General features: G+C 37.2%; 1 protein-coding gene across 2 annotated transcripts in view; it reads right to left on the bottom strand.

Annotated features, from left to right (window-relative positions):
• HOOK1 (hook microtubule tethering protein 1) overlaps positions 1-26,021 on the bottom strand; it is a 71,415-nt gene extending 45,394 nt beyond the window's left edge. For both annotated transcript variants that reach the window (XM_086390260.1, XM_086390261.1), the window contains exons 1-8: positions 25,798-26,021; positions 19,105-19,190; positions 11,763-11,835; positions 8,664-8,714; positions 7,148-7,280; positions 3,634-3,701; positions 2,382-2,444; positions 1,594-1,677 (exon numbers count right to left, since the gene is read on the bottom strand). In XM_086390260.1, the coding sequence (XP_086246386.1) occupies positions 1,594-1,677; positions 2,382-2,444; positions 3,634-3,701; positions 7,148-7,280; positions 8,664-8,714; positions 11,763-11,835; positions 19,105-19,190; positions 25,798-25,860 (621 nt within the window). In that variant the 5' untranslated portion in view covers positions 25,861-26,021. The remainder of the gene's footprint in view (positions 1-1,593; positions 1,678-2,381; positions 2,445-3,633; positions 3,702-7,147; positions 7,281-8,663; positions 8,715-11,762; positions 11,836-19,104; positions 19,191-25,797) is intronic.
• Positions 26,022-26,255: the final 234 nt, after the last annotated feature.

Genomic DNA, 26,255 nt, shown 5'->3' with positions numbered 1-26,255 from the left:
ATTAAAATGCCAAAACTTGGGATGTCTATACTTTTCAACAAAAATCAGATCATCATGTACTCTTCACCATGTGTTACAAATACTGAAATGTTTTAACCGAATTTTGTGTTCTTTTTTAAAAAAGAATTTCTCAGAAAACTGTACAGAGATCTTACATAAGGCTGGTAACACCTGAATGAGTCAGTCCTCTACTCCTTACATGAGGTGTTCTGGAAGGATATAATCTTACTTGAAAATAAAACATTTCAGATGCTGTGCATGTGGTTAAGAATGAAGAAAGGCAAAAACATAGTGAGACACTAGTTTTGTTCAAACACAGAGGAGGGATATTTAATGATAAAGTTAGGAGGTTTGGATTCTGGTGCTGGTTGTCACTGCCCTGCACATCTGAATCACCCTGACCAAGTCACTTCTCATCTCATTTGCAAACTCAGGAAGGTTAGAAATACACCCAGCGCTATACTTTTAGATAGTTAAGCAAGGGTATTGCTACCACAAGCCTTGTTCCTTGTCCTCATACTTTTCAGAGTCAATTATTTACGTAGCTCATTATTTGAATGAAAAACATGTAGCATATTAGGATGGCATATTTAACCTTTTGTACAATTTTTCAAGACTTATTGCATAATTTCATATTTGCACTTTCATTTAATAATAACAATATATGCAAACACATACATAACCCCTTATGTGCCTGGCCCTCTTTAAGAGCTTCAAGTATATTAATTCACTTAATCTTCATATCACTCAGGGAAATATATACTATTATCACATCATTTCTCAAAAGAGAAAAACGAAGTATAGAGAAACTAAGCAATGAGCCCAAGCAGACACAACTAGCTAGTAACATGACCAGGACTTCCCTGGTGGCTCAGCTGTAAATCCACTTGCAACTCAGGAGACATGGATTCAATCCCTGGGTCAGGAAGATCCCCTGGAGAAGGAAATTGGCACCTACTCCAGGATTCTTGCCTGGGAAATCCCACGGACAGATGAGCTTGGCGGGCTACCATTAATGGGGTCACAGAAGAGTTGGACATGACTTAGCAACTAAACAACAACAACAGTAACACGATCAGGTTCTGAATACAGGAAGCCTGGTCTGACGATTCACCCCTTCAACTATTTAACTACTGTTTCTCATTCCCAGTTTATTTTGCTAACATGTATGTGCATACCAACCTGAGAATTACATACGTGTTCATATACATGTACATGTTAGCAAAACAAACTTTGCACCTGCATTTACTGGAGGTCAAGCACTTCTAAATATTTCCATAAAGGACTCCACTTAATACTCACACCTTATAAAGGAGATACTTTAGTTTCCCCTTTTTATAGAATAACAAATTAAGCTCTATCTAAGCAGTTGAAATTTTACAATTTGAATGATCTTCTCAATGAAGTAGTTATGCCAGCAATTTTCAACTCTAAAAGAAAAATGATCAAATTTATGTTTCAATATTCAAGTCTATAGCAAACTCTTTCAATGGTCCCTCCGTGAAATAAAATCCAATCTCCAAAACACTTTACCCATTAATTAATTAAAAAAGGCTTATTAATTCAAAGAGGAAATTACTCTCACATCCATACCTGCATATCTAGTTCTTGGCATCTTTGCCTCAGTTCTTCTTTTTCTGCTAGTGCTTCCTGAAGTTCTTCTAGGGCCCTTTTAAGCTGAAACAGAAAATGTCCTAATTCTTAGTAAATCATATTTTGAAACAAACTGATGTATTTATCACAACACATATATATACTGATGTTGGAAACAGTTTCAAAATTAACAAACGCATTTGCCTCTTCTTTTACCATTTCCCTTCCAACCGAGGTTGGGTTATACAGAGGAAGAGAGTATCTTTCCCACCAGGGAAAACAACTGTGTAAAATACCCAGGGGAAGGAGTCTTGAGTACAGAACCGTAGAGTTCAGTATTAAAGGAAAGCAACTGTGATAAAAATCACATTTCCTTATTAGATAAATCAGAATTTAGCAGAATTTTTAAAATTGTCTGCTATTTAATTATGTAACTATATAGCATGAGCTACATATGTATTAACAAATATCAGGAAAGTTTAATGCCACTTGACTCTTCAAACACCATCATTAAAAACTGGAAATCAACACTACCTGCATTCAAGAAGGAATGAATAATAATATTTAAGATCTTACAAGAGAACAAACTATCTAAATTTCATGGAGGAAAATATCTTGTATGTGCTCTCCGATATAAGCCTTTAAGACAGTACTGGGTTTGCCAGAAAGTTCGTTTGGGTCCTTCCGTTAAGATGTATGGAAAACCCAAATGAACCTTTTAGTTAACCCAGTAACTGACAGAGGAACTCAATCACTGTTACATTTTCCTCACATACTGAAATACTCACCTGTTGTTCTAATTCTCCAACAGCATCATTTGTGGGAGAGCTCACAATTTCTTTACTCATCAACTAGGATGAAAATAATAAAATTAAGTACAATAAACTGAGGCACACACAGTAAAAGTATTCACTTTTTTTTACAAGCAAAAAGTTCTTTTACACAGTAAAAATAACAGTAAGGTGTTTTATGTTTAATTTTTCCCTGCCTTAATTTGATGACCCTTATTTTATTCAAATAATAAATATATAGCAGCTTAAGCTAAATAACTCAATGTTCAAACATTATATTAGTGAAGACAAAAAGTAGAGTGTGCTTGAAATATGTAAATAGATATATTTAAAATACTAATGTACTAAAAATTATAATACAAATTCTACATAAAATTGAGCACATTAAATAATTTTAAAGAATGATTCTTCTGTAACATGAGTTGGCACTTTAAAAATTCAGCTATAAATGAGTTATGTGGCAAAATTCCTAATCCAAGAAGCCATTTTAAATGTAAGAGCTACAATTATATGAGAAAAAAGATCCTGTAAAATAATTTCTTTTGCATATGCGAGACATGTATATTTATGCATAGCAGTGTTTTGAATTCAAACTAGCAATGCAGACTCAGGGTATATCCATTTTTCACGTCCTATATGCTGCCTCTCTTTAAATCATGACTCTTCCAAACTAACCCTTCACTCAATTTTCCCTCAGGCCTCCTCTTCACTTGACTTCATCTCTGCCTTCTGGTCTGACTTTAAGAATGAACATGTGCCAAATGAATTCTGAATCTTTATGGCATAACTTAAGATAACCAGGCTGGATTGAACCCAGATGACCTGGCTCTGAAATATACTTATCACTGTGTTTGCTCACAGTTCTAACATTCTGAAAATGCACATAAGATACATACACACACACACTTTAAATTTCAGAGACAATTATTCTATCTGGCAGAAAAAAGAGAAGGTATAAAAATTCCTATCTGGGAAGATGCTGTTTATCCTGCTTAGCTGAAGTTACTTAAAGGAACTTAATAGTAATTTAACTTTTAAAATGCAGAGGTACTAAAATTGGGCTTGAAGTCCTTATAAGAAATTTTGGGGGAAAAGAATGAAGGGACAACACAACAATCAAAGACAAATCAACCTACTGCAAAGGGCACGTTTATACAGTAGTGAAATATACATCCATAAAGTGTTTGTGAACAGTTTTATTCAATTTGGTTTAGGATTTTTATACATGTGTGATTATGATATAACGTACCTCTTGAATAGCAGTCATGACCACGTGTTGAACAGATTCTTCCAAAGTCATTATATTCTGAATATGTTCTATGATTAAAAAAAAAAATCAGATCTGATGAAAACTCTACTCTTTACCCACAGTAATTCAGCCATTCAATTAACCACATAAAAATTCATTCACTACATATAATTCTTTATGCAAGTACAATACTTTTTCCACAAGAAATATGTCCATTGAAAACAAATACGCATAATTGAAAATATTCATATAAATATTTATAAATGTTTTAAAGAAAATCTCTAAGTCTCTTATAAGGAAGAAAACGAGAAGTAATTGCAATTAATCTTAAAACAACTATGACAATTTCTTCCATCTTGTTAAATATTCAACATTATGGGATGAATTCACATATACAGATATAGCACAGAGATATTATAAGTTCAGTTCCAGACAATAAAGCAATGATCACAATAAAGTAAGTCACATGAATTTTTTAGTTTAAAAGTTCTATTTACAAACTATTGTAATCAATTAAGTGACAATAGCATTATATCTAAAAAAGACAATGTACAAACCTGAATTAAATATTGCTTTATTGCTAACAAAATGCTAACCATCACCTGAGACTTTAGTAAGTGCTGATCCTTTTACTAATAAGAGGATCTTATTGATATTTTGATGCTGATGGCTGCTAGAAGAAAACCAAAGAGGGCGCTAGCGAAAGCTGTGGTGTCTGTGGCAATTTCTTAAAATAAGACACCAGTGAAGTCTGCCGCATCAACTGACTCTTCCTTTCACAAACAATTTCTCTATAGCGTGCAGTGCTGTTTGATACCATTTTACACACAGTATAGCTTCTTTCAAAACTAGAGTCTATCCTCTCAAATCCTGCTACTGCTTCATCAACTAAGTTTATGTAATTTCTAAATTCTTTGTTGTCATTTCAGCAATCTTCACGGCATCTTGGCCAGGAGTAGATTCCATGTCAAGAAACCATTTTCTTTGTTCATCCATAAGAACCAACTCATCTATTAACATTTTCTCATGAGATTTAGTCGTATCTTTAAGCTCCACTTCTAATTCAAATTCTCTTGCTATCTTACATCTGCAGTTAAACCCTCCATTGAAGTCTTGAACTGCTTAAGTCATGTACGAGTTGGAATTAGTTTTTTCCAAACTCTAATTAATGCTGGAGTTTAATGTTTTTACCTCTTCCCATGAATCATCTATGCTCTTTCTTTTTCCCCTAAGGCAAACACGCCTTTACCTTTTTAATTTTTATTTTACATTGGAATATAGTTGATTTACAATGTTGTGTTCATTCTGGGTGTACAGGAAAGTAGTTACACATATAACATCCAGTCTTTCTCATAGTCTTTTCCCACATATGGTAGTTTGCATATGTTAATCTCAATATCCTAGTTTATCTGCCCTCCTCACCTTTCCCCTTTGGCAACCATAAGTTTGTTTGCTAAGCCTGTGAATCTGTTTCTGTTTTATAAATAAACTCACTTGTACAATTTTTAGATTTCACATATTAGTATATGATATATGTCTTTCTCTGTCCGACTTACTTCACTTAGTAACAATCTCTAATTGCATCCATGTTGCTGCAAATAGCATTATTTCATTCCTTCTCTATGGCTGAGTAATCTTCCATTGTATATATGTACCACATCTTCCTTACCATTATCTACTGATGGACATTTAGGCTGCTTCCATGCCTTGGCTATTGTAAATAGTGCTGCAATCAACATTGGGGTGCAAGGATCTTTGCTAATTAGTTTTCTTCAGATATATGCCCAAGAGTGAATCAAATCTATTTTTAGTTTTTAACATCTATATTGTTCTCTATAGTGGCTGTACCAATTTATATTCCCACCAACAGTCTAGGCTGACACAAACAAATGTAATGATATACCAAGTTCTTGGATTGGAAGAATCAATATTGTCAAAATGACTACACCACCCAAAGGTAACCTACAGATTCAATGCAATCCCTATCAAATTACCAATGGCATTTTTTTGCAGCTCTAGAACAAAAATATCTTAAAATTTGTATGGAAACACAAAAGACCCTGAATAGCTAAAGCAATCTTGAGAGAGGAAAAATGGAGCTAGAGGAAACAGGCTCCCTGACCTCAGATTATAAAGTAATCAAAACCTACAGTAATCAAACAGTTTGGTAATGGCACAAAAACAGAGGTATTGATCAATGGGACAGGATAGAAAGTCCAGAGATAAACTCATGTACCTATGGTCCATTAATCTATAACAAAGGAGGCAAGAATATAAAATGGAGAAAAGACAGTCTCTTCAATAAGTGGTACTGGAAAAACTGAATAGGTAAATGTAAAAGAATGAATTAACATTCTCTAACATCATACACAAAAATAAATTTTAAATGGATTAAAGACCTACATGTAAGACCATATACTGTAAAACTCTCAAAGGAAAATATAGGCAGAACACTTTTTGACATAAACTGCTGCAATATCTTTTTGGATCCACCTCCTTAGAGTAGTAAAAATAAAAATAAATAATAGGACCTAGTTAAACTTAAAAATTTTTTTGCACAGCAAAGGATAGCTATGAGAAATAAAAACCTATAGAGAAGTACTCACTTGCCCAAGAAAAAACAGCCAGTTAATAATAGAGATGGCCTAATATGAAAGTTTTCTGATACCCAAACCCTTTTTTATTGATAAACTATAGCTGATTTCATATATTTTATTTTTCTCCTTCCTGAATTAATTCTTACTGAATTTATCTTGTCTTCTGTGCTGTCTTCATTAGTTAGATAAAACTGAATATTTTCTAAGGTTCTGACTTAAAGTATTTTACAAACTTCAGCACCCAACATCCTCTTAAAAAGGTGATGTCCTAAAGCCAGTTTTGGATAAGTCATGCAAAAAATATCAGGATCAAAAATCTCATCACCCAGACTGATGCAAGCTCCTGAGAGAAGTAGATCTTGGTCTGTTCAGTTCATCATTTTACTCATTACTTTCAACCAAAAACACTCTTTTTGTACTCAGCTGGATATGGATTACTGTGTTCAGATATACTAATATAGTCCTCAACTCCATTTATATCATCAGACTGCTCTCTGGAGGACACATTGAAGGCATTCTTCTGAAAATAGCAGAATATCACCTGAAGAAGCCTGGATTATAATTTAGCAGCTGCATAATCATTTATGAAAGTCTGAACCAACATAAGGTTCTGTATGTGAAAGAAAAAGCTTATCAAATGAATAAGTACAGTTTTTATTGAATACCCACTAAGTCCTAAGCACTGATTAAATTAAGCTAATTAAAGTACATTTTATTTAGCCACTGAATATGAATCTCAGAATCCAGAAATACAATTATACTGAAGATCTATAGCTTTTTAATGGCAGAGCTGTGCTTGAATTCAGAACCTCTGGCCTTTTGCCAACCCTCAATACTACATTATTATGCTCTTTCTTATAAGCAATGTAGGTTGTTTCTAGAAAGTAGATATACTCAAATAATTGAAATTCACTTACCTTGTTTCTTTTCACAGTTGACAGCACAACCTAAAATAAGCTGGAGCAATCTCCCAAGCTCCACAGAATCTGAACATTCAGTTATCTGGTTTAAATCAGGGATAAGTTCTTCAGAAATCTGTTGCCCCAAAAACTGCAGTGTTAAAAATAAATTAGATCACTCACTTATGTAGGCTACAGAGAACTGACTACATTTAGTTGTTATAAGGAAGATAAATTCTATAAATAGGTTCATGAAATGATTCAGATAAATTAACAAATGACAAAACCACAATTATTGACTAAAACCAGTTAGCAAAGTTAAAGCAAGCTCCTAAAATTTTGAGAACCAACCAAATGCAACTAACATGGTTTTATACCAAGTATCATTTTACCCCACTGTCAGAGAGAGGAATTGTTTAGGAAGCCCCTGGCCTGATCTATTATGATAAAACTTATGCCTTTCCATATAAAATAAACAGATTTATGTTAAGTCAAAGAATATTCAAAATATTTTGATATAGTCTTGATGAACAGAGAAACACAAAATAAACTGTCACACTTTGACAAATGAATAACAGATTTAAACGATTAATCTTGGCTGGCTCTATAATTTTTCTGCATGGTGTCCATGGGATCGCAGAGTGGGACACAACTTAAGAGACGGAACAACAACTTTCATTCTATTTTTCTGTTGTGCCACACGGCTTGTGGGATCTTAATTTCCCAACCAGGGACTGAACCAGTGCCCTGGGAGTGAAAGTGCCAAGTTCTATCACTGAACTGCCAGGGAGTTCCCAAGACTGTTTTCTTCAAGTTACTAAAAGTATTCTTGGCATTAAAAAGACAAAAAAACAAACAAAAACTCAAAATGAGTTTTAGGCATTAGTGAATTGAAAAATTTTAGTTCTAAAATTACTTGGAAGAAACAAGTTCAATTGTACAAAAATTAAAAAAAAATTCTTTAATGGCAAAACCAGACCAAAAGTTTTCACACATTAAGCAATTAACCTTCTAATATCAAATAATCCTACTAGAGAATTTCTTATAATGCTGAATAAGAAAAACAAAGTACTTGAATAATGTAATATCTAATGTGACTTTAATACTACTTCTATTTTGCATTCTTCCTCAATTCACTTGCATAAGCATAATTTCATAGTGTATTTTGCTGCTGTTTACACTGGAAAGAAACAGAATAATATTTTAAACATAGAAGTACTTCAGTTTAATTATAAGATCTACTTTATAGCATTGCATAAAATCAAATTATATAAAGATGTAAGCAATTTTATTTGAGAAAATAATCAACTTAAAGAGTAGCAACATATAAATATTATTTTACAAATCAATATATTAAGTTTTAGCCCTTTTATATTCACAAAATTTGAGTGTACTAAAAATGGAGAAAAAACAATATCTTTCAATTATGAATTATACATCATAAAATGTTATAAACTAAAAGCAAGTCATTTTTCATTGTCAATGTAATTGTCACAGAGTATTTTATATTTAAATAGTCAGATGATTTTCATACCTCATTGTAGTAACTCATAATTCCTTGAAGTACCTTCTTTAAATTACTAGCCTAACAGAAGAAAAAATAAGAATTAAATCATTTAATATTAATAATGAAAGAAAATGCATGTCAAGGTGAAAGACAATAAAAACTTCCCAATAAAAAGGACAACAAAAATACATATTGGAGTTCTACAAATACAAGTACATGGTAATTTTTAAACATCAAAGCTTTATTTAGAGTTTTATTAAAGAAAAAATGTTTTACTGCTTACATAGTTTAACCACAGTGATTCTATTTAAAATGAGCCACAACCAAGTTGTGGCTAAGTTAAAATTCAAGTACTAACTTAGAAAATTTAGCTATGAGCATGCCCACCTTTAGTCACGAGTAACAACAAGAAAACAGGAATATTATCTTCAAGCTTAGCCAAAAGACAATATAGAACTCTAATTTCTGAGAGAAGAAAAACAAAAAAGGTGAGCCCTATACTAATCTAAGATTTCTCTCTAGAGGTAATTTTCATACCATGGGATAGGGAGGTGGGAACGAAACAAAGCCTGACATTCTAGTGGATTTGAGAAGATAGACATCAGAAGTTCAGGAAGAAAAAAAAAAAAAAAAGAAGTTCAGGAAGGTCAAGGTAGTTGGGATTTGCAGAGTAGAAAAATGAAGAGGTGAGAGCTATGGAAAGAAAAAGCTCCAGAAATCTGCATAGTAGTTCCTTTGACTCTTTGGCTGAACAATAATTTGCACGTGCATGGGTGAAACTCTATGAGATTAAACAAAAATAATTTCCAAGGAAACAACAATCCAGGGAACTATAAACTGAACAATTCCTGAAGATTGCACAGGGCCAGAAACAGTTGAAATTCTCACCAGTAAGAGTGAAGAGACCATGACCAGGTTAATACAGATAAGCATTCAATAAAGACCTCAAAAAGGTCACAACTTAGTGAATCTAAATAGTCCAAGAGGAGAAAATAACTCTAGATCTGCCTTCCATTTCCACAAACCATGAAAGAATCAAACTGATTCACAAGTATCTTAACTGCCTATGAGAACAAAATCCAACACTCTTTAAAGGAATACAAAAAACCCCAGCACTCAATAATAAAATTCATACTATCTAGCATCCAATAAAAAATTACTACACACATGAAGAAGCAGGAATATGTGAACTATAATTAGGAGAAACCACAGTCAATAGAAAGAAGCCCAAAAATGAGAGATGAAAGAATGAGAAAACAAGATGTTAAAATTGCTAGTTTAAACTGTTCAAGGATTTAAATAGCAGGAATATAAGAAAGCTAATGATTTATTTAAAAAAAAACTAAATAAAGAGACTGTTAATGGACTTTTTAAAAAGCAAGATCTATTAGGTGTCCACAGCATTTTCAATATAAACAGAGAGAGACTAAAGAAAATGACAACAGGCAAAAAAAATCATAACAAAAGTGGTTATATCAGTATTGGAAAAATTACACTTTCAAAGAGAAAATATTACCAGGATAAAGAAAGTCATTTCATAATGGTAAGTAGATTCATTCATCAACAAGACATAAAAAACTAATGTATGTAAACCATATAACATAGATTCAAATTACATGATTAAAATATTTGCAGATCTGAAAGGAGAAACTGAAAAATCCACACTCATCATTAGTGATTTGAAAACTCCTACTCCCTTAACTGACAGAATAATCAGACAGAAAATCAATAGAGATATAAAAGATGTAAACAGTACTATCAAAGAAGTGAAATAATCCATACTTGTAGAAATGCAGACTGTATGTTATTTTCAAGTGTACATGGAATATTCACCAAGACAGACTATATATTAGGTCACAAAATAAGTCTCAGTAAATGTAAAAGAATTCAGAGTATGTTCTCAAACTAAAATGGAATTAATTTATAAATTAATAAATAAAAGATACATAGAAAATCCTCAAATATTTAGAAGCTGAAATACTTATTCTAATCTACTCAGGGGTCAAAAGAAAAATCACAAGGGAAATTATCAAATATTTTGAATGAAATGAAAATAAGAACATAGTATGTTAAAATGTGTGGATGTGGCTAAAGCAATGCTTACTATTAGGGAAAAGTGCTTAAAACATCATTTAAGCTTTCACCTTAAGAAGCAAAAAAAAAGTGCAGATGTAAAGAAGAAAGGAAATAATAAAGATCAGAAAGGAAATCAACAAAAAAGAAAACAAAAGCTGCTCTTTTGAAAAAAAAATTTCAAAAAATGGAAAATCAAACCAGATTTATCAAGAAAGAAAATACAAAAGCCATAAATCACCAGTATTAAGGAAGAAAGACTAAAAACAGTTCAAAGATTCATCAACAGGCCAAGCAAACTGTAGTAAATCAGTGTAATGAAATACTAGTCAGCAAAAAAAAAAAAAAGAAACTAATACAGGCAACGTTGATGAGTCTCTAAATAAAATATTACACTGAGTAAAAGAATACCAGAGAGTTCATAATGTCCATAGAGTTCAATCCATTTATATTGAACTCTAGAAATTAAGGGCTTCCCTGATAGCTCAGTTGGTACAGAATCCACCTGCAATGCAGGACACATGGTTCAATTCCTGGGTCGGGAAGATCCCCTGGAGAAGGGATAGGCTACCCACTGCAGCATTCTTGGGCTTCCTTTGTGGCTCAGCTGGTAAATAATCTGCCTGCAATATGGGAGACTCTGGGCCTGGGTTGGGAAGATCCCCTGGAGAAGGGAAAAGCTACCCACTCCAATATATTGGCCTGGAGAATTACATGATATAGTTCATGGGGCCGCAAAGAGTAGGACAAGACTGAGCGACTTCCACTTTCTAGAAATTAAACCTACAGTGACTAAAAGCAGACCTGTGGCCATCCAGGGCCAACTTAGGAGTGAGGATTAACTAGTAAGGGGAATACGTACATGTTTTCGGTTAATGAAAATGTTCTATGTCTGATTATGATGGTATAAGAACACATGTAACTATCAAAACTGAAACTACACACAACAAAATACAGCCTTCAGTTAGTTTAAAAAAGAAGATTTAGTTGAGCTTAGTGCTAATTTCAGAACCACTGTTTGGATCATGTATACCTAGCATTCATCCTGCATACCTTTATTCTCCAGTTGTCACCAGTATCTTCTTTAATTCGGCTTAACCAAGGTTCATCGAACCAAGCTACATCACTACAACAAAAATACAAATGAACATTAAAATGTTTTTATGACATGAAAATACCACATCTAATCAATAGATAAAGTTATTTTCCATCTTAAAGGCTGTCCTTATCAAGAACAGTAAATATTATTTAAAATGAACCCACTGAATTTTTTGTTATTCCTGAGGGTTTCTTTTGGAATTTCTCATAGTAAATGAATTAAGTCAGTAACATCTTCAATTTAACAAAATTTACTAAATAACTCATACTAGGCACCCTGGTAGCAGGTAGATGTAAAAATCCCAATCCTAAAGGGGAAAAAAAAGAAAACAATTTAATGTATCTACTACGTGTCAATAATTGTGCCTAATGTTTTTCCATATCACTTCATTTTAATATAACAGTAACTCCAGTACTTTTGCCTGGAAAATCCCATGGATGGAGGGGCCTGGTAGGCTGCAGTCCATGGGGTTGCTAAGAGTCAGACACAACTGAGCGACTTCGCTTTCACTTTTCACTTTCATGCACTGGAGAAGGAAATGGCAACCCACTCCAGTGTTCTTGCCTGGCGAATCCCAGGGACGGGGAAGCCTGGTGGATGCCGTCTATGGGGTCACACAGAGTCGGACACAACTGAAGTGACTTAGCATAGCATAACTTAGTAAATATCAACGACCTCAGATATGCAGATGACACCACCCTTATGGCAAAAAGTGAAGAGGAACTAAAAAGCCTCTTCATGAAAGTGAAAGAGGTGAGAGAAAAAGTTGGCTTAAAGCTCAACATTCAGAAAACTAAGATCATGGAATCTGGTCCCATCATTTCATGGGAAATAGATGGGGAAACAGTGGAAACAGTGGCTGAATTTATTTTTTGGGGCTCGAAAATCACCGCAGATGGTGACTGCAGCCATGAAATTAAAAGACGCTTACTCCGTGGAAGGAAAGTTATGCCAACCTAGATAGCATATTGAAAAGCAGAGACATTACTTTGCCAACAAAGGTCCATCTAGTCATGGCTATGGTTTTTCCAGTGGTCATGTATGGATGTGAGAGTTGTGATGTGATGTGAAGAAAGCTGAGTGCCGAAGAACTGATGCTTTTGAACTGTGGTGTTGGAAAAGACTCTTGAGGGTCCCTTGGACTGCAAGGAGATTCTGAAGGAGATCAGCCCTGGGATTTCTTTGGAGGGAATGTTTCTAAAGCTGAAACTCCAGTACTTTGGCCCCCTCATGCGAAGAGTTGACTCATTGGAAAAACTCTGATGCTGGGAGGGATTGGGACCAGAAGGAAGAGGGGACGACAGAGGATGAGATGGCTGGATGGCATCACTGACTCGATGGACGTGAGTCTGAGTGAACTCCGGGAGTTGGTGATGGACAGGGAGGCCTGGCGTGCTGTGATTCATGGGGTCACAAAGAGTTGGACACGACTGAGCGACTGAACTGAACTGAGTAAAGGGTCTATGATCCCCAATCTTATTCCTTTAGTGAACTGAGAATAAGATAGTAATTTGCACTAAGTGACACTGCTGCTGCTGCTAGGTCACTTGAGTCATGTCTGACTCTGTACGACCTCATAGACGGCAGCCCACCAGGCTCCTCTGTCCCTGGGATTCTCCAGGCAAGAATACTGGAGTGGGTTGCCATTTCCTTCTCCAATGCATGCATGCACGCATGCTAAGTCGCTTCAGCCATGTCCGACTCTGTGCGACCCTATGGACAGCAGCCCTCCAGGCTCCTCTGTCCACAAGATTCTCCAGGTAAGAATACTGGAGTGGGTTGCCATTTCCTTCTCCTAAGTGACACTAGTACATAGCAAAGTTTAGTATTAAATTTGTTAAGCCTTAAATTGGCATGGAAGTCCAAGACAAAGAGCTACTATATCAAATTATTATGTATTTAATAAGGCCTTGAAGAATAACATCTGATCAAAAATAGTCAGCTATAATAAAAGATTATATTCTAAGCAACATTTGGAGGCTTACTCTGAGTAAAAACATTGAGTGAGATTAATACAAAGATGAAAAATTTACTATCCTCTTAGAGAAATAGCTACTAAAGGGAGAAAGTAAAGAGCACCCTTATGGCAGAAAGTGAAGAAGAACTAAAGAGCCTCTTGATGAAAGTGAAAGAGGAGAGTGAAAAAGTTGACTTAAAGCTCAACATTCAGAAAATGAAGATCATGGCATCCAGTCCCATCACTTCATGGGAAATAGATGGGGAAACAGTGGAAATAGTGGCTGACTTTATTTTTCTGGGCTCCAAAATCACCGCAGATGGTGACTGCAGCCATGAAATTAAAAGACGCTTACTCCTTGGAAGGAAAGTTATGACCAACCTACACAGCATATTAAAAAGCAGAGACATTACTTTGTCAACAAAGGTCCATCTGTTCAAGCCTATAGTTTTCCCAGTGGTCATGTATGGATGTGAGAGTTGGACTGTGAAGAAAGCTGAACACTGAAGAATTGATGCTTTTGAACTGTGGTGTTGGAGAAGACTCTTGAGAGTCCCTTGGACTGCAAGGAGATCCAACCAGGCCATCCTAAAGGAGATCAGTCCTGGGTGTTCATTGGAAGGACTGATCTTGAAGCTGAAACTCCAATACTTCGGCGACCTGATGCGAAGAGCTGACTCACTGGAAAACACCCCGATGCTGGGAAAGTTTGAGAGCAGGAGAAAGGACGACAGAGGATGAGATGGTTGGATGGCATCACTGACTCAATGGACATGGGTGTGGGTGGACTCCGGGAGTTGGTGATGGACAGGGAGGCCTGGCATGCTGCGATTCATGGGGTCGCAAAGAGCTGGGACACGACTGAGCGACTGAAGTGAACTGAACCTCAAACTAAGGGATGCCTGGAGACCCAGAGACTAGAAACAGCAAGGTAGGATCCTGACCTAGAGGTTTTGAAGGGAACATGGTCCAGTTAATACCTTGATATAGGATTTGTAACCTCCTGAAAGCTAAAGAAGATATTTTTGTTGTTTTAAGCCACATAATCTGTTGCACTTTGTTATGAAAATCCCAAGAAATGAATACAGTTGTAGTTACAGGTTTTCTCCCATGTGTCTTTAAAATAGCAAGTTTCTGCGTTTTTTAAAGTGATATATATTATTTATTTGGATTAAAGATAACAAATACAGAAGTGTAGAATCCTACCAACAATTTCATGACTCATCATGTCTAAGTCATATACTTTGGGAATTGACTTTTAAGACTGTATTATTTAGAAGTGTATCTGCCTCAGGTAACTAATGAAAGAATTATTCACTAGATTTTGCTATTTCCTTAAAAAAGCAAACTTTCCCATCTCATTTTCAGTAACAACTTTGATGTGAGTCACAACAGCCATCAAAGAAATACATAATAAATTGGAACATATATAAAGTGCTTTGAAGTGTTCAAAGAAATGAAGTAAAATTTGCTTTTTTTTCTTTTTTTAAAGCAGGAATATGATACACTGACCCAACTAAGGGAAAATATGTGCTGTGAATTTCACTGTCTGGAACCAGACTTCTAAAAAGCTTACAAAAATGGAAGGGAGTTCAAAAGAAAAATAAATTTAAACTGGCTCTTATAGGATAAGGAGGTTTACACATCTCAGTTCAGTTCAGTCGCTCAGTTGTGTCCGACTCTTTGCGACCCCATGAATTGCAGCTCGCCAGGCCTCCCTGTCCATCACCAATTCCCAGAGTTCACTCAAACTCACGTCTATCGAGTCGGAAATGCCATCCAGCCATTTCATCCTCTGTCGTCTCCTTCTCTTCCTGCCCCCAATCCCTCCCAGCATCAGTCTTTTCCAATGACTCAACTCTTCCCATGAGGTGACCAAAGTATTGGAGTCAGCTTCAGCATCATTCCTTCCAATGAACACTCAGGACTGATCTCCTTTAGAATGGACTGGTTGGATCTCCTTGCAGTCCAAAGGACTCTCAAGAGTCTTCCCCAACACCACAGTTCAAAAGCATCAATTCTTCGGCGCTCAGCTTTCTGAGAGTCAACTCCCAACTCTTACATCCATACATGACCACAGGAAAAACCATAGCCTTCACTAAAAGGACCTTTGTTGGCAAAGTAATGTCTGTGCTTTTGAATATGCCATCTAGGTTGGTCATAACTTTCCTTCCAAGGAGTAAGCGTCTTTTAATTTCATGGCTACAATCACCATCTGCAGTGATTTGGGAGCCCAAAAAAAAGTCTGACACTGTTTCCACTATTTCCCCATCTATTTCCCATGAAGTGATTGGACCAGATGCCATGATCTTCATTTTCTGAATGTTGAGCTTTAAGCCAACTTTTTCACTCTCCTTCACTTTCATCAATAGGCTTTTTAGTTCCTCTTCACTTTCTGCCATAAGGGTGGTGTCATCTGCATATCTGAGGTTACTGATATTTCTCCCAGCAAGTACATGCAAAAACAAGTAAATGAAGCCAGAGGTTTAGAGCCAATTTTAGGTCACTGTCATTTGTTTTATGAAGAAAGAAAGCTTTCTGATTGGTTCACTCATATTATTCCTACAGAAAAGCTATTAGAAGATGGTAAGAGACAAAAGAGAGAATAAAAAAAGAAAAATTGGAGAGACAGAGGATCAGCAATAACAACAGAATCCAACATATTATGTAAAAATGAGTTGGTGATAAAGGATACAGTTTAACTAAAATTGACCTGACCCTACTCTAAACATCAGGTATAGTACTGGCATATAGGAGGTCAAAGAGCCATATGTATATAATCATATAATGGTAAAAACAGCTCTCATCTACTATGTTGTGGTGTAAAGCTATGAAAGATGCTTCAATACATATAAATAACATTTTTGGATATCAAAGTAAGTGAACATTCATCAGCCTTACATCTATGCCAACCACAAGATAGCTATATGTACACCAATAACCACAACAATAAGAAAAGGCCAGACTGTACATTAAAACAATGATGAATTTCCCAAATCAACAAGACCATGTTCACAATTCTTGTGTGCATGCTAAGTTGCTTCAGTTGTGTCCAATTCTTTCTGACTGTATAGACTGCAGCCTGCCAGGCTCCTGTGTCCATGGGATACTCCAGGCAAGAATACTGGAGTGGGTTGCCATTCCCTTCTCCAGGGGATCTTCCCAACCCAGGGACTGAACCAGTGTCTCTTATATCTCCTGCTTTGGCAGATGGGTTCTTTACCACTAGGCACCATCCGGGAAGCCCAATTCTTAGTTTGGACCAATTAAATCACTTTAAAGACAATCTATATGCAAGACAGGAAGCAATAGTTAGAACTGGACATGGAACAACAGGCTGGTTCCAAATAGTAAAAGGAGTACATCAAGGCTGTATATTGTCACCCTGCTTATTTAACTTATATGCAGAGTACATCATGAGAAACACTGGGCTGAGGAAGCACAAGCTGGAATCAAGACTGCCAAGAGAAATATCAATAACTTCAGATATGCAGATGACACCACCCTTATGGCAGAAAGTGAAGAGGAACTAAAACGTCTCTTGAAGAAAGTGAAAGAGGAGAGTGAAAAAGTTGGCTTAAAGCTCAACATTCAGAAAATGAAGATCATGGCATGTGGTCCATCACTTCATGGGAAATAGATGGGGAAACAGTGGCTGGCTTTATTTTGGGGGGCTCCAAAAGCACTGCAGATGATGACTGCAGCCATGAAATTAAGACACTTACTCCTTGGAAGGAAAGTTATGACCAACCTACACAGCATATTAAAAAGCAGAGACATTACTTTGTCAACAAAGGTCCGTCTAGTCAAGGCTATGGTTTTTCCAGTGGTCATGTATGGATGTGAGAGTTGGACTGTGAAGAAAGCTGAGTGCCGAAGAACTGATGCTTTTGAACTGTGGTGTTGAAGAAGACTCTTGAGAGTCCCTTGGACTGCAAGGAGATCCAACCAGTCCATTCTGAAGGAGATCAGCCCTGGGATTTCTTTGGAAGGAATGATGCTAAAGCTGAAACTCCAGTATTTTGGCCACCTCATGCGAAGAGTTGACTCATTGGAAAAGACTCTGATGCTGGGAGGGATTGGGGGCAGGAGGAGAAGGGGACGACAGAGGATGAGATGGCTGGATGGCATCACTGACTCGATGGATATGAGTTTGGGTACGCTCCAGGAATTGGTTATGGACAGGGAGGCCTGGTGTGCTGCGATTCATGGAGTCTCAAAGAGTCGGACACGACTGAGTGACTTAACTGAACTGAACTGAAAGCCAATCAGGGTAAAAATAAAATAATTAAGAAATATTTTTAAGAAAGCAGGGAATTAAGGCATACTTCAGAATGACTGCCAAAAAAAAAATGTTAACATGCTAAATTTAATGCTCAAGTGTTAATCTTGAGTTAACCATAAAATCTGTCTATTCTAATTAGATCATTTTAAAGATTCAACGTAACTAAGATTATGATAATGTTTCAAGTTGTTTTTTTAAGATGGTAAAGAATTTCTGCTAACCCATTTTTTGCTAAAGCATTTTTCAGAGTCAATCATAAAAAAAAAAACCTTTACAAAAATGATGGCAATAATTAAACAATTTCTGACATCTAAAGCCATGTAGCAGAGATAGGATTCATTGAAGATATATTATCATGAATGTCAGCTAGTACAAAATCAATATGAAAATTAATAAATTATGACTATAGCATTGGCCCTCTTTGTCTTATTAAGAGTACAGTTCATACTGTGGATATTATAATCCTAATCCTCTTACAATGCTTGGCAAAAATGGTGAAATAATGGATTAAGGCTCTTCTGATATTGTATAATTACTTAAAATGGGCCCAAGCCAAACAGAATCTCTTTACTGGGCTAAAATTTCATTTATAGAATATTTCATTATTGGTGGATTCATACAATTGCTATTATTAATTCAAATATAAATTTTAAATTTAATATTTTTTTCTAAAACCAGTATTTCATGTTTGAATTATCTAAAAAGCAATAATCTCTACGGATTGATACCTTAAAATGACAACAGTATAATTGGAGAAAACACTGTAAGAAATTACATCACTCATTTAACCTGCTTCTTTCCTAGTAACTGTAACTTGTGAACATGACCAGAACAAGTTTAAAATTAAACATCAGTTGAATAGATAAGAATCCTGATTGGTAATTTAATTAAGATGTATCTCTATGAATAAGCAAGAAATAATCAGATGGTAAAACTTTTTGTCCCCTAGATGCATGAATACCTTGATACCATACGCCTGTCAGCGCTAAAAAGGATCAAGTTTCAGTAGCCTTTTAATATAATTATTTTAGGAAGAATCTGAAACAATACGTACATTTGATGAAGAACTTGTGCCATGGCAACTCCACTAGTCAGCTGTTTGACATCCTGACAGGGTGCAGCAGTATTGAATGTCTGCAGCTAAAATGACATAAAGCAAGTTACTTTAATGCCATAGTCCTCACTCCACTGAATTTATATACATGAATGAGCACTGGAGAGAACACTCTGCCAAACAAAGGAAACTATACTAATAAGTTTCTATAACTGGGTTGTATTTTCATAAGAATAAACACTTAACATTTCATAAAACCACTGAATATTATACCTAAAATATTCAGATATATTGATGTCATATATGAAGTACTTCAGAATTTCTGAAAAATACATGTAGAACTCAAGAGAGTCATACTTTCTGTTTTGTCAAGTTTTAGGAGAATAACATCAGAAAAAGAACTTTAAAACAACCTAATATCTGCAAGTGAAAATTTCATTCATATCACTTGCTAGGAAAACAAAGGCTACAAATGTCAAGTTTAACACTACCTAGTTTATCACGGAGCTCTAGGCAAGACTTCTGCCTGCTACCAACAGTTATCCTTAGAGCATGAACAGTCCAGGGCGCACCTTCAACATCAAGTTGTTTCTATCTAGTTCGGTGTTAGATACTACTAACTTTCCAAATCTCTGTTAAATATTCACGTATATTTTGAGAAGAGAAGTGAAATGGCAGCAGCTCTTTCTAAGAGGTAAATACAAGATAGAAGAATTATTTAAAAGCAAATTACAATAGAGCTAAATGGATTATATATTTTCTAGAAATCCAATCTCAATCTGTAAAGATCTTAAATATACTATGATTCTCTTTTCCCACATTTATTCATCTCCTTTACTATTCAGTTATTCAATTCTAATTCCTTAGTTTATCACCATAAAACACCTTTAGTGGTTGCTGTTTATTTTGAGGTTCTAGAAATCTGTCTCTATTATCCTAACACAACATGGAAGATTGACAGAAACTAAATCGAGCCACAATTACATTCAAAGCACAAAGATAAAGATACTTTCCTGAGCTTTCTACTGTACATAGGGCACTGCAGTATAAGGTGGAATTACAAGGGAACATTACCGGGCTTCCACATTTAGTAGCTTCAACTGAGAATTCAGGAGAGGAGAAAAAGACACAAATCATCTCTAGAAGATGCCACTTCTTCTCCCATGACTGCAGCATACACAAAATGTTCTGAAGTGTGTAAGAGCCAGCTAATCAAACTAGGGTGTGTACTAGGAAAGACTTTACTAGAGATGATTCCAATGGATGGTCTTGAGTACACAAAGGACCAGGAGAAGGAAGCTTTAGGAAATAGCAACATAGAGTACAAATACAAGAAATGGTGTTTTTAGGTAAGGCATAGTTCAGTATTAACGGCTTTCTACGCATTTCAGTGCCAAGGGAGACAACCAAGGGGCGCAGGTTAGAGCTCGGAAGGGCCGTGGTAAGAAACTTGGAATTAACCTTCAGGGCATTATCTATATTATAGGGAAACAGCAAAATAGTTTCTACCTCACAAGATGGTTGTGAGAATTAAATAAATTAGCAAACACAGTGTACTCAGATCTGTGTCTAGCACATGGTACAAATTCAACAGCTGTTAGCACATTAGCTAAGGGTTTCTCAAAGTGTAGAGTCCAAGACAACATGTATCAGAATCAGAAAATCCCCAAGTGATTGTTATGCACCTCATTTTTTTAGAACTATTGCTCTGGGTGATGAAGAATCACTGAAGAATAACAAGGGAGAGACATCTTTATCTTTAGTATGTTGTGGAGAGCAGTTAAAAGTGACACAGAGAAGGAGAGAGAACAGCTTTATGCCTGTGTCAGTTAGAAGGCTCCGGCAATGGTCTTTGTGATAACCTGGGATGCTGAGATGAGTTACCATAATACTGACTGAAAGGACAGCAAATTCATGGAATATGTAAAATACAAAGTAAAAAGGATTTTGCAGTCAAGTGGATGTACAAGGAAGAAAAACCCCAGGGTTTAGGGCATTTTTCAAAGGAAGATAATCATATACTTTCAGGTAAAATGTGGCTTCCATTTTTCAACCCTTCCTACTTATACTTTACACCATTAAGTTTCTATAAAATGGTTATGATTAGTGATTTTAAAAAGACAATTTCATGAGACACAGAATATTAGGCAAAATAGGAAAGAAGTATGTAAAAGGAGTAAATACACTGAGTGCCTCAAGGCCCACCACACCCAAATTAAGATCGATTTCTCCTTTTTACAGCCATGAAAAGTATTTCCTATAAGCTTTTAAACTAGTTACAAAATAGGTAACAGAGAATGTCATTTCATTTGGCTAAACTGAAAGACTTTACAACCAAAAGTGTGACTAAATTATAAAGCCCAGTACGGGGAGTATAGCCAAAGCAGCAGGATGAAAGAAAATGTATTCTTTCAGACTACTCTTCATAGAGGTGAAGAGGCCGAAGTCTCTTTGTGAGTGACCCAAAAATGACAGACAGGGCTTCCATCTCTAAACACAGTTCTTTGGCAAATAGCATCTTACTGTCTTCTTTATTTTTTAAATAAAGCAAATGATCAGAAATGTGGAAATGCTGTTCCTGAACTGCTTCAATATAAATGTCAAAGAAATCAAGAAAGAAAAGGGGTTTTCACAACTGAAAGCCAACAAAAACTCAACTTTGAGTCAACTCTGGTCTCAAATTCTCTTCCTCCAGCCGCTCATTTCAGAAAGAGGATCACCGCTTTGAATTTTAAGATCTTTATAAAAACAATTCAACCATGCTTTTTTTTTTTTTTTTGTAATTTGGGCATATCCAACACTCTAATTCTATTGGTGAAATCAGAGTCCAATAACTTTAAAATTTTAAATGTCACAGAGCCAAGAGGCAGAATTAAATTCACCTTCACACACATACCTTGAACTCTCTCCACCACGTAAACGATGCCAAATTTATCTTTCAGCCCTGAATTTTTTTGCTAAGTGGCAGTATAACATTTCGAAGAATTAGTTATTTTAAGATGAATTTCAAATCATAAAATGTACCTTTTAAAACACTGCCAAAACAGGCATCTCTTCACCTAACCAACTTTTCTTGGTGACTTCTCTGTTAAGGATGGTTCTACTGTCCTAGAACAATGTGCAGCACTGAAAGAACACGGTTTACTACCATCTGTGTTCTCTCCTCCGTTATAACTTTTTTTTTTTACCTTCTATCTCCTACAACTTCCTCTCAGCAGATTAACATTACTTAGATTGGCAGGGAACACATTAAGAGTCCAGGGGTATCATGACAAACGTGTCTTCCATTACCATCTTTCAATCTATCATCAAAGACGACCATTTACATTACTTCTAAGGGTTCTTCTCTGTGTCTTGAAAACTCATTTCTCCTGATTTCAATGTGTTGAAATGCATCAATCTTCTATGAAACAGTTAAAAATGTATCCCAGGTACTTAGTGGTGAAATAATCAATGGTGAAATATTAGTTTTCGAGATGAGGACCAAGACTAGGATATTTACTATCATCACGTTGATTCAGTGTTGTACTAGAGATCCTAGTCAGTTTTTGTTCCTGGGGACAGAACAGAAAACAGGTTGGACAAGGCCTCTGTCCCTAAAGTGCAAACAAGATGACTTCAGAAAATATTAAGTGTTTACAGACACAACAAAAAGGGGTTAGCAGGTTACAACGGGATATGAGTAGGGTACAGGTAGGTCACTCACTGTCACAGTGTCTCTGAAACATGACACTAGACCCAAGAAATGAACGGTAAGAAGTCAATCAGCCACTGAAAGAACTAGAAGAAGGATATTTCAAAGAGAAATTAAAAAGCTGTGATGCATTTATAAATAAAAACAAACAAAAAAACCCCACACAAATGCTTATCTTCCTAAAGAAAGTCAATGTAGCATGGGGGCAAAGAGAAGCATGGCATGAGGGCAGTTTGTAGAAAGTTGGAGAGGTAAGCTAACACTAACAGTGAAGTGGCTGACAATCAGCAAAGTTCCCTGCTGCTGCTGCTAAGTCACTTCAGTCTTGCCCGACTCTGTGCGACCCCACAGATGGCAGCCCACCAGGCTCCCCCGTCCCTGGATTCTCCAGGCAAGAACACTGGAGTGGGTTGCCATTTCCTTCTCCAATGCATGAAAGAGAAAAGTGAAAGTGAAGTCAAAGAAGTAAAGAAAAGCCTAGAGGCAAGAACCCAAGAAACTAAGGCAGAAGATAATTTCACAAAGGAATCATCAATTAACATAAGGATAATAAAAGTTTCCAGTTTGCCAAACCCAGTAAGAGAAGGCCTTAGAGCAAAGAATGCCAGTGCAGTGGGCTGAGGTGTAAATAAAAGTTCAAAAAGTATAAAGGATGAGTATTTAAAAATGAAAGAAATATGACTGAAGGAAAGTGGGGGGATACAGTGTGGCTCAGTAGACACCGATGGCTTTCTGCTTTTTCTCTTTAGGAGAGGGAATATTTGATCAAGTTTACATGTAGTGAGGAAGGAGCTAATGGAAAGGAAAAAATAGATACTAGAGGGGATAAATGACAGAGCAAAGTTTAAGACAACGTCGAAGGTGTGGATCTAGAGCCAGAGCCAAAGATAAGGAGGAGGTCACTTTCCTGATGGAGAGAAGCATTGGGGCTCAAATAGGATACTGATTAAGGTTTGCAAAGAGAAACATGAGAGGAACTGTATGGTTAATCTTAATAGTAAAGCTGGGCTGGGTATGGAAACAGGAGGATTTGTCTATAGCAGCATTTGGGAGGCAACAGTCTGTACATTAATTCCATTTTCTCCATAATGTTTCAGCAGCCTGAGAGAGAACTGGAGAAGCAAACAACCGATTATACTCTGTCATCTATTATCATTCCTTATGTTTTAAATAATTTTTTTACATGGGGCTTCCCTGGAGGTCTAGTGGTTAAGACTCTGCACTCCCAATGCAGGAGGCATGGGTTCAATCCCATCCCTGGTGGGGGAACAAAGATCCTATATGCTGAATGGCACAGCCGAAAAAAAATAAAATAAAAATTTTACTGTTTTTAAGGAATTTTGCCTTCCATTACAAAAAATACACAGATCTACCTACCACACCAATTAAAATGGAAGATTCTTTTGATTATTCTTGATATCTTTCTTCCTCAGTGTCTTATACAAAGTAGGAATGTCACTATTAATACTGATTAAAAGAATGGATATAGTCACGAAATAGTTTAAACTTTTTAATAAAATTCATGAAAATCTTATACTTCACCACCAACCCTCATATAAGTCAATGACATCATGAAGACTAAGTTTACTATAAGTCACATGTTTAGAGCAACAATGCAACAGATTAGGAAACACCCTTTAATTAGTAATTTACTAAGCCACACCATTAGAAGTAACTGCCTTGTTTCACGACAACCTTAAATATGGCATTTAAACCCCATACTAAGTTTAAGTGAAAATATGGGTGAACAGTCAGCTAACTGCTTTTAACTCAGAAACTCCAGATGCTTGCATTTTACTTAGAGCAAAAACTTTTTACCTCCAAAGTGTAAAGGTAGCTTTACATTATGGTTATTTACAAGAGAATTCACATACTGCCAGAAACATTCCCTGATTTCTTTCTTTTGAATTACATGCACTGAGAGAGAGAGAAATTCATCAATTACTGCCTCTTAATCTAGTCTGTTTACATTCCATTCTACACACACTCCCGGACACAAAATTAAAAAACTGCTTTAGGGGTGAGCATCACTGACTGCACCTTGTGGACCATGGAGCGTCAGACTTGCCCAATATGGACTAGAAGCCACACCTAAATGCCAGCTCTCTCCGATCGCTGAGCACTTCCAAAAGGTGAGACACTTTTGTTGATCGCAATACTGAGGACAGATCCTGTCTGTCCAAACCCAACATAAATTAATAGGACTACCAAGTGCGGATAAAGTGCAAACGAAAATGCCAAGTTTTTTTTTTTCTTTAAAGAAAATGCTTGTCCATTGGAAGAGGAGGGGAACCAGTGAGAACAAGAGAATACGAGCGCCCCACCCCCAACATTATCTTCTGATCCACGCAGGAAATATATACGTGGAAACATCTCTTCTAAGAGGCCTCTACAAAAACGGATGTCCTGGGGTCCGGGAGAAGCACTAACCCATGAACTAAAACCACTTCTTTGCCACCTGCGTCCAAATTAGAGCTAGGTGGTTGCAGTGGGAGGGAGGTTTCAGAGGGGGCTCTTCACTCCCAAGGAGCATAAAGGTCTCTATGAGAAGGCTGTTCTGCAGACGTAAGGCAAGGATGTCGGTGGTCCAGAAAGTCTAGAGCCTGGGCGCAGAGCAGGGGGTAGCAAATGGCCCAGCGAGGAGTAAACGGATGGGCGCTAGGCTCCCGCCACAGTTGTCAGGAGCAGGATCAGGGCGGTAAGACAAGTGTCCTTCTTCCCGCTCCCCCACCCCCACTCCCAGCTCCTTTTACCCTCCCTCCTCCCGCCCGCGAAGACAGAAACACACGTACGCACACTCACTCACCTACGCACACCTGCCCCGCGACCCGCAGGTGGCACTCTCGAGGTCAAGGGCGACTGGAGACGCGGAGGGCTACGCGCAGTCCGGGGCGCAGGTGACCGTCGCTCCTCCGCAGGCTAACGTGCGAGAACCAGGCACCCCCCTGCCCCAGGAACTCGCCGCGGCCCCTCGGCCCGATTCGCCCCCTCGCACTCACCCAGATGATGAGGCTGTCGCACAGCGGGAGCTCGGACTGCGGAAGCGGCTGCGTCTCTTCCATGGCCAGGACCGCCGTCGACTACACCGCTGACGCCGACACCTCCCTCCTCCCCGCGCTCCCCCAGGAGCCGACGTCGAGGACCTGCTCGCCCACCGGGAAAGCTCGGTAGCCAGGCCCAGTGCCCTCGCCGCTCACGCGCGAAGCCTCGCGCGGCCGACGTCGCCGGCGTAACGCCCTCCTCGCCGCTGCCCCCGCCCCGCTCCGCAGTTCGCCCCCTCCCGCTTCTGGCCTGGACTGCGCCGCACGGCACCTGAGCCCCGCCCCCTCCCCTCCTCTTTTCTCCCCTCCTCTCCCCTCCCCTCCCTGTCCTCCTCCCGCCCCTCCTTCCCACCCCGGCACACCTCTGCCTGGCGCACTGAGTGACCTGGGTGCGCACCAGTCACAAAGAAGATAGG

Source organism: Bos grunniens, chromosome 3 (assembly GCF_055505025.1).
Source record: "Bos grunniens cultivar Pamir isolate PY7600 chromosome 3, Bosgru_T2T1.0, whole genome shotgun sequence".
In the NCBI taxonomy this organism is placed as follows: domain Eukaryota; kingdom Metazoa; phylum Chordata; class Mammalia; order Artiodactyla; family Bovidae; genus Bos; species Bos grunniens.
The sequence above is the reverse complement of the archived record's forward strand: the minus strand, read 5'-3'. Positions and strand labels throughout refer to the sequence as shown.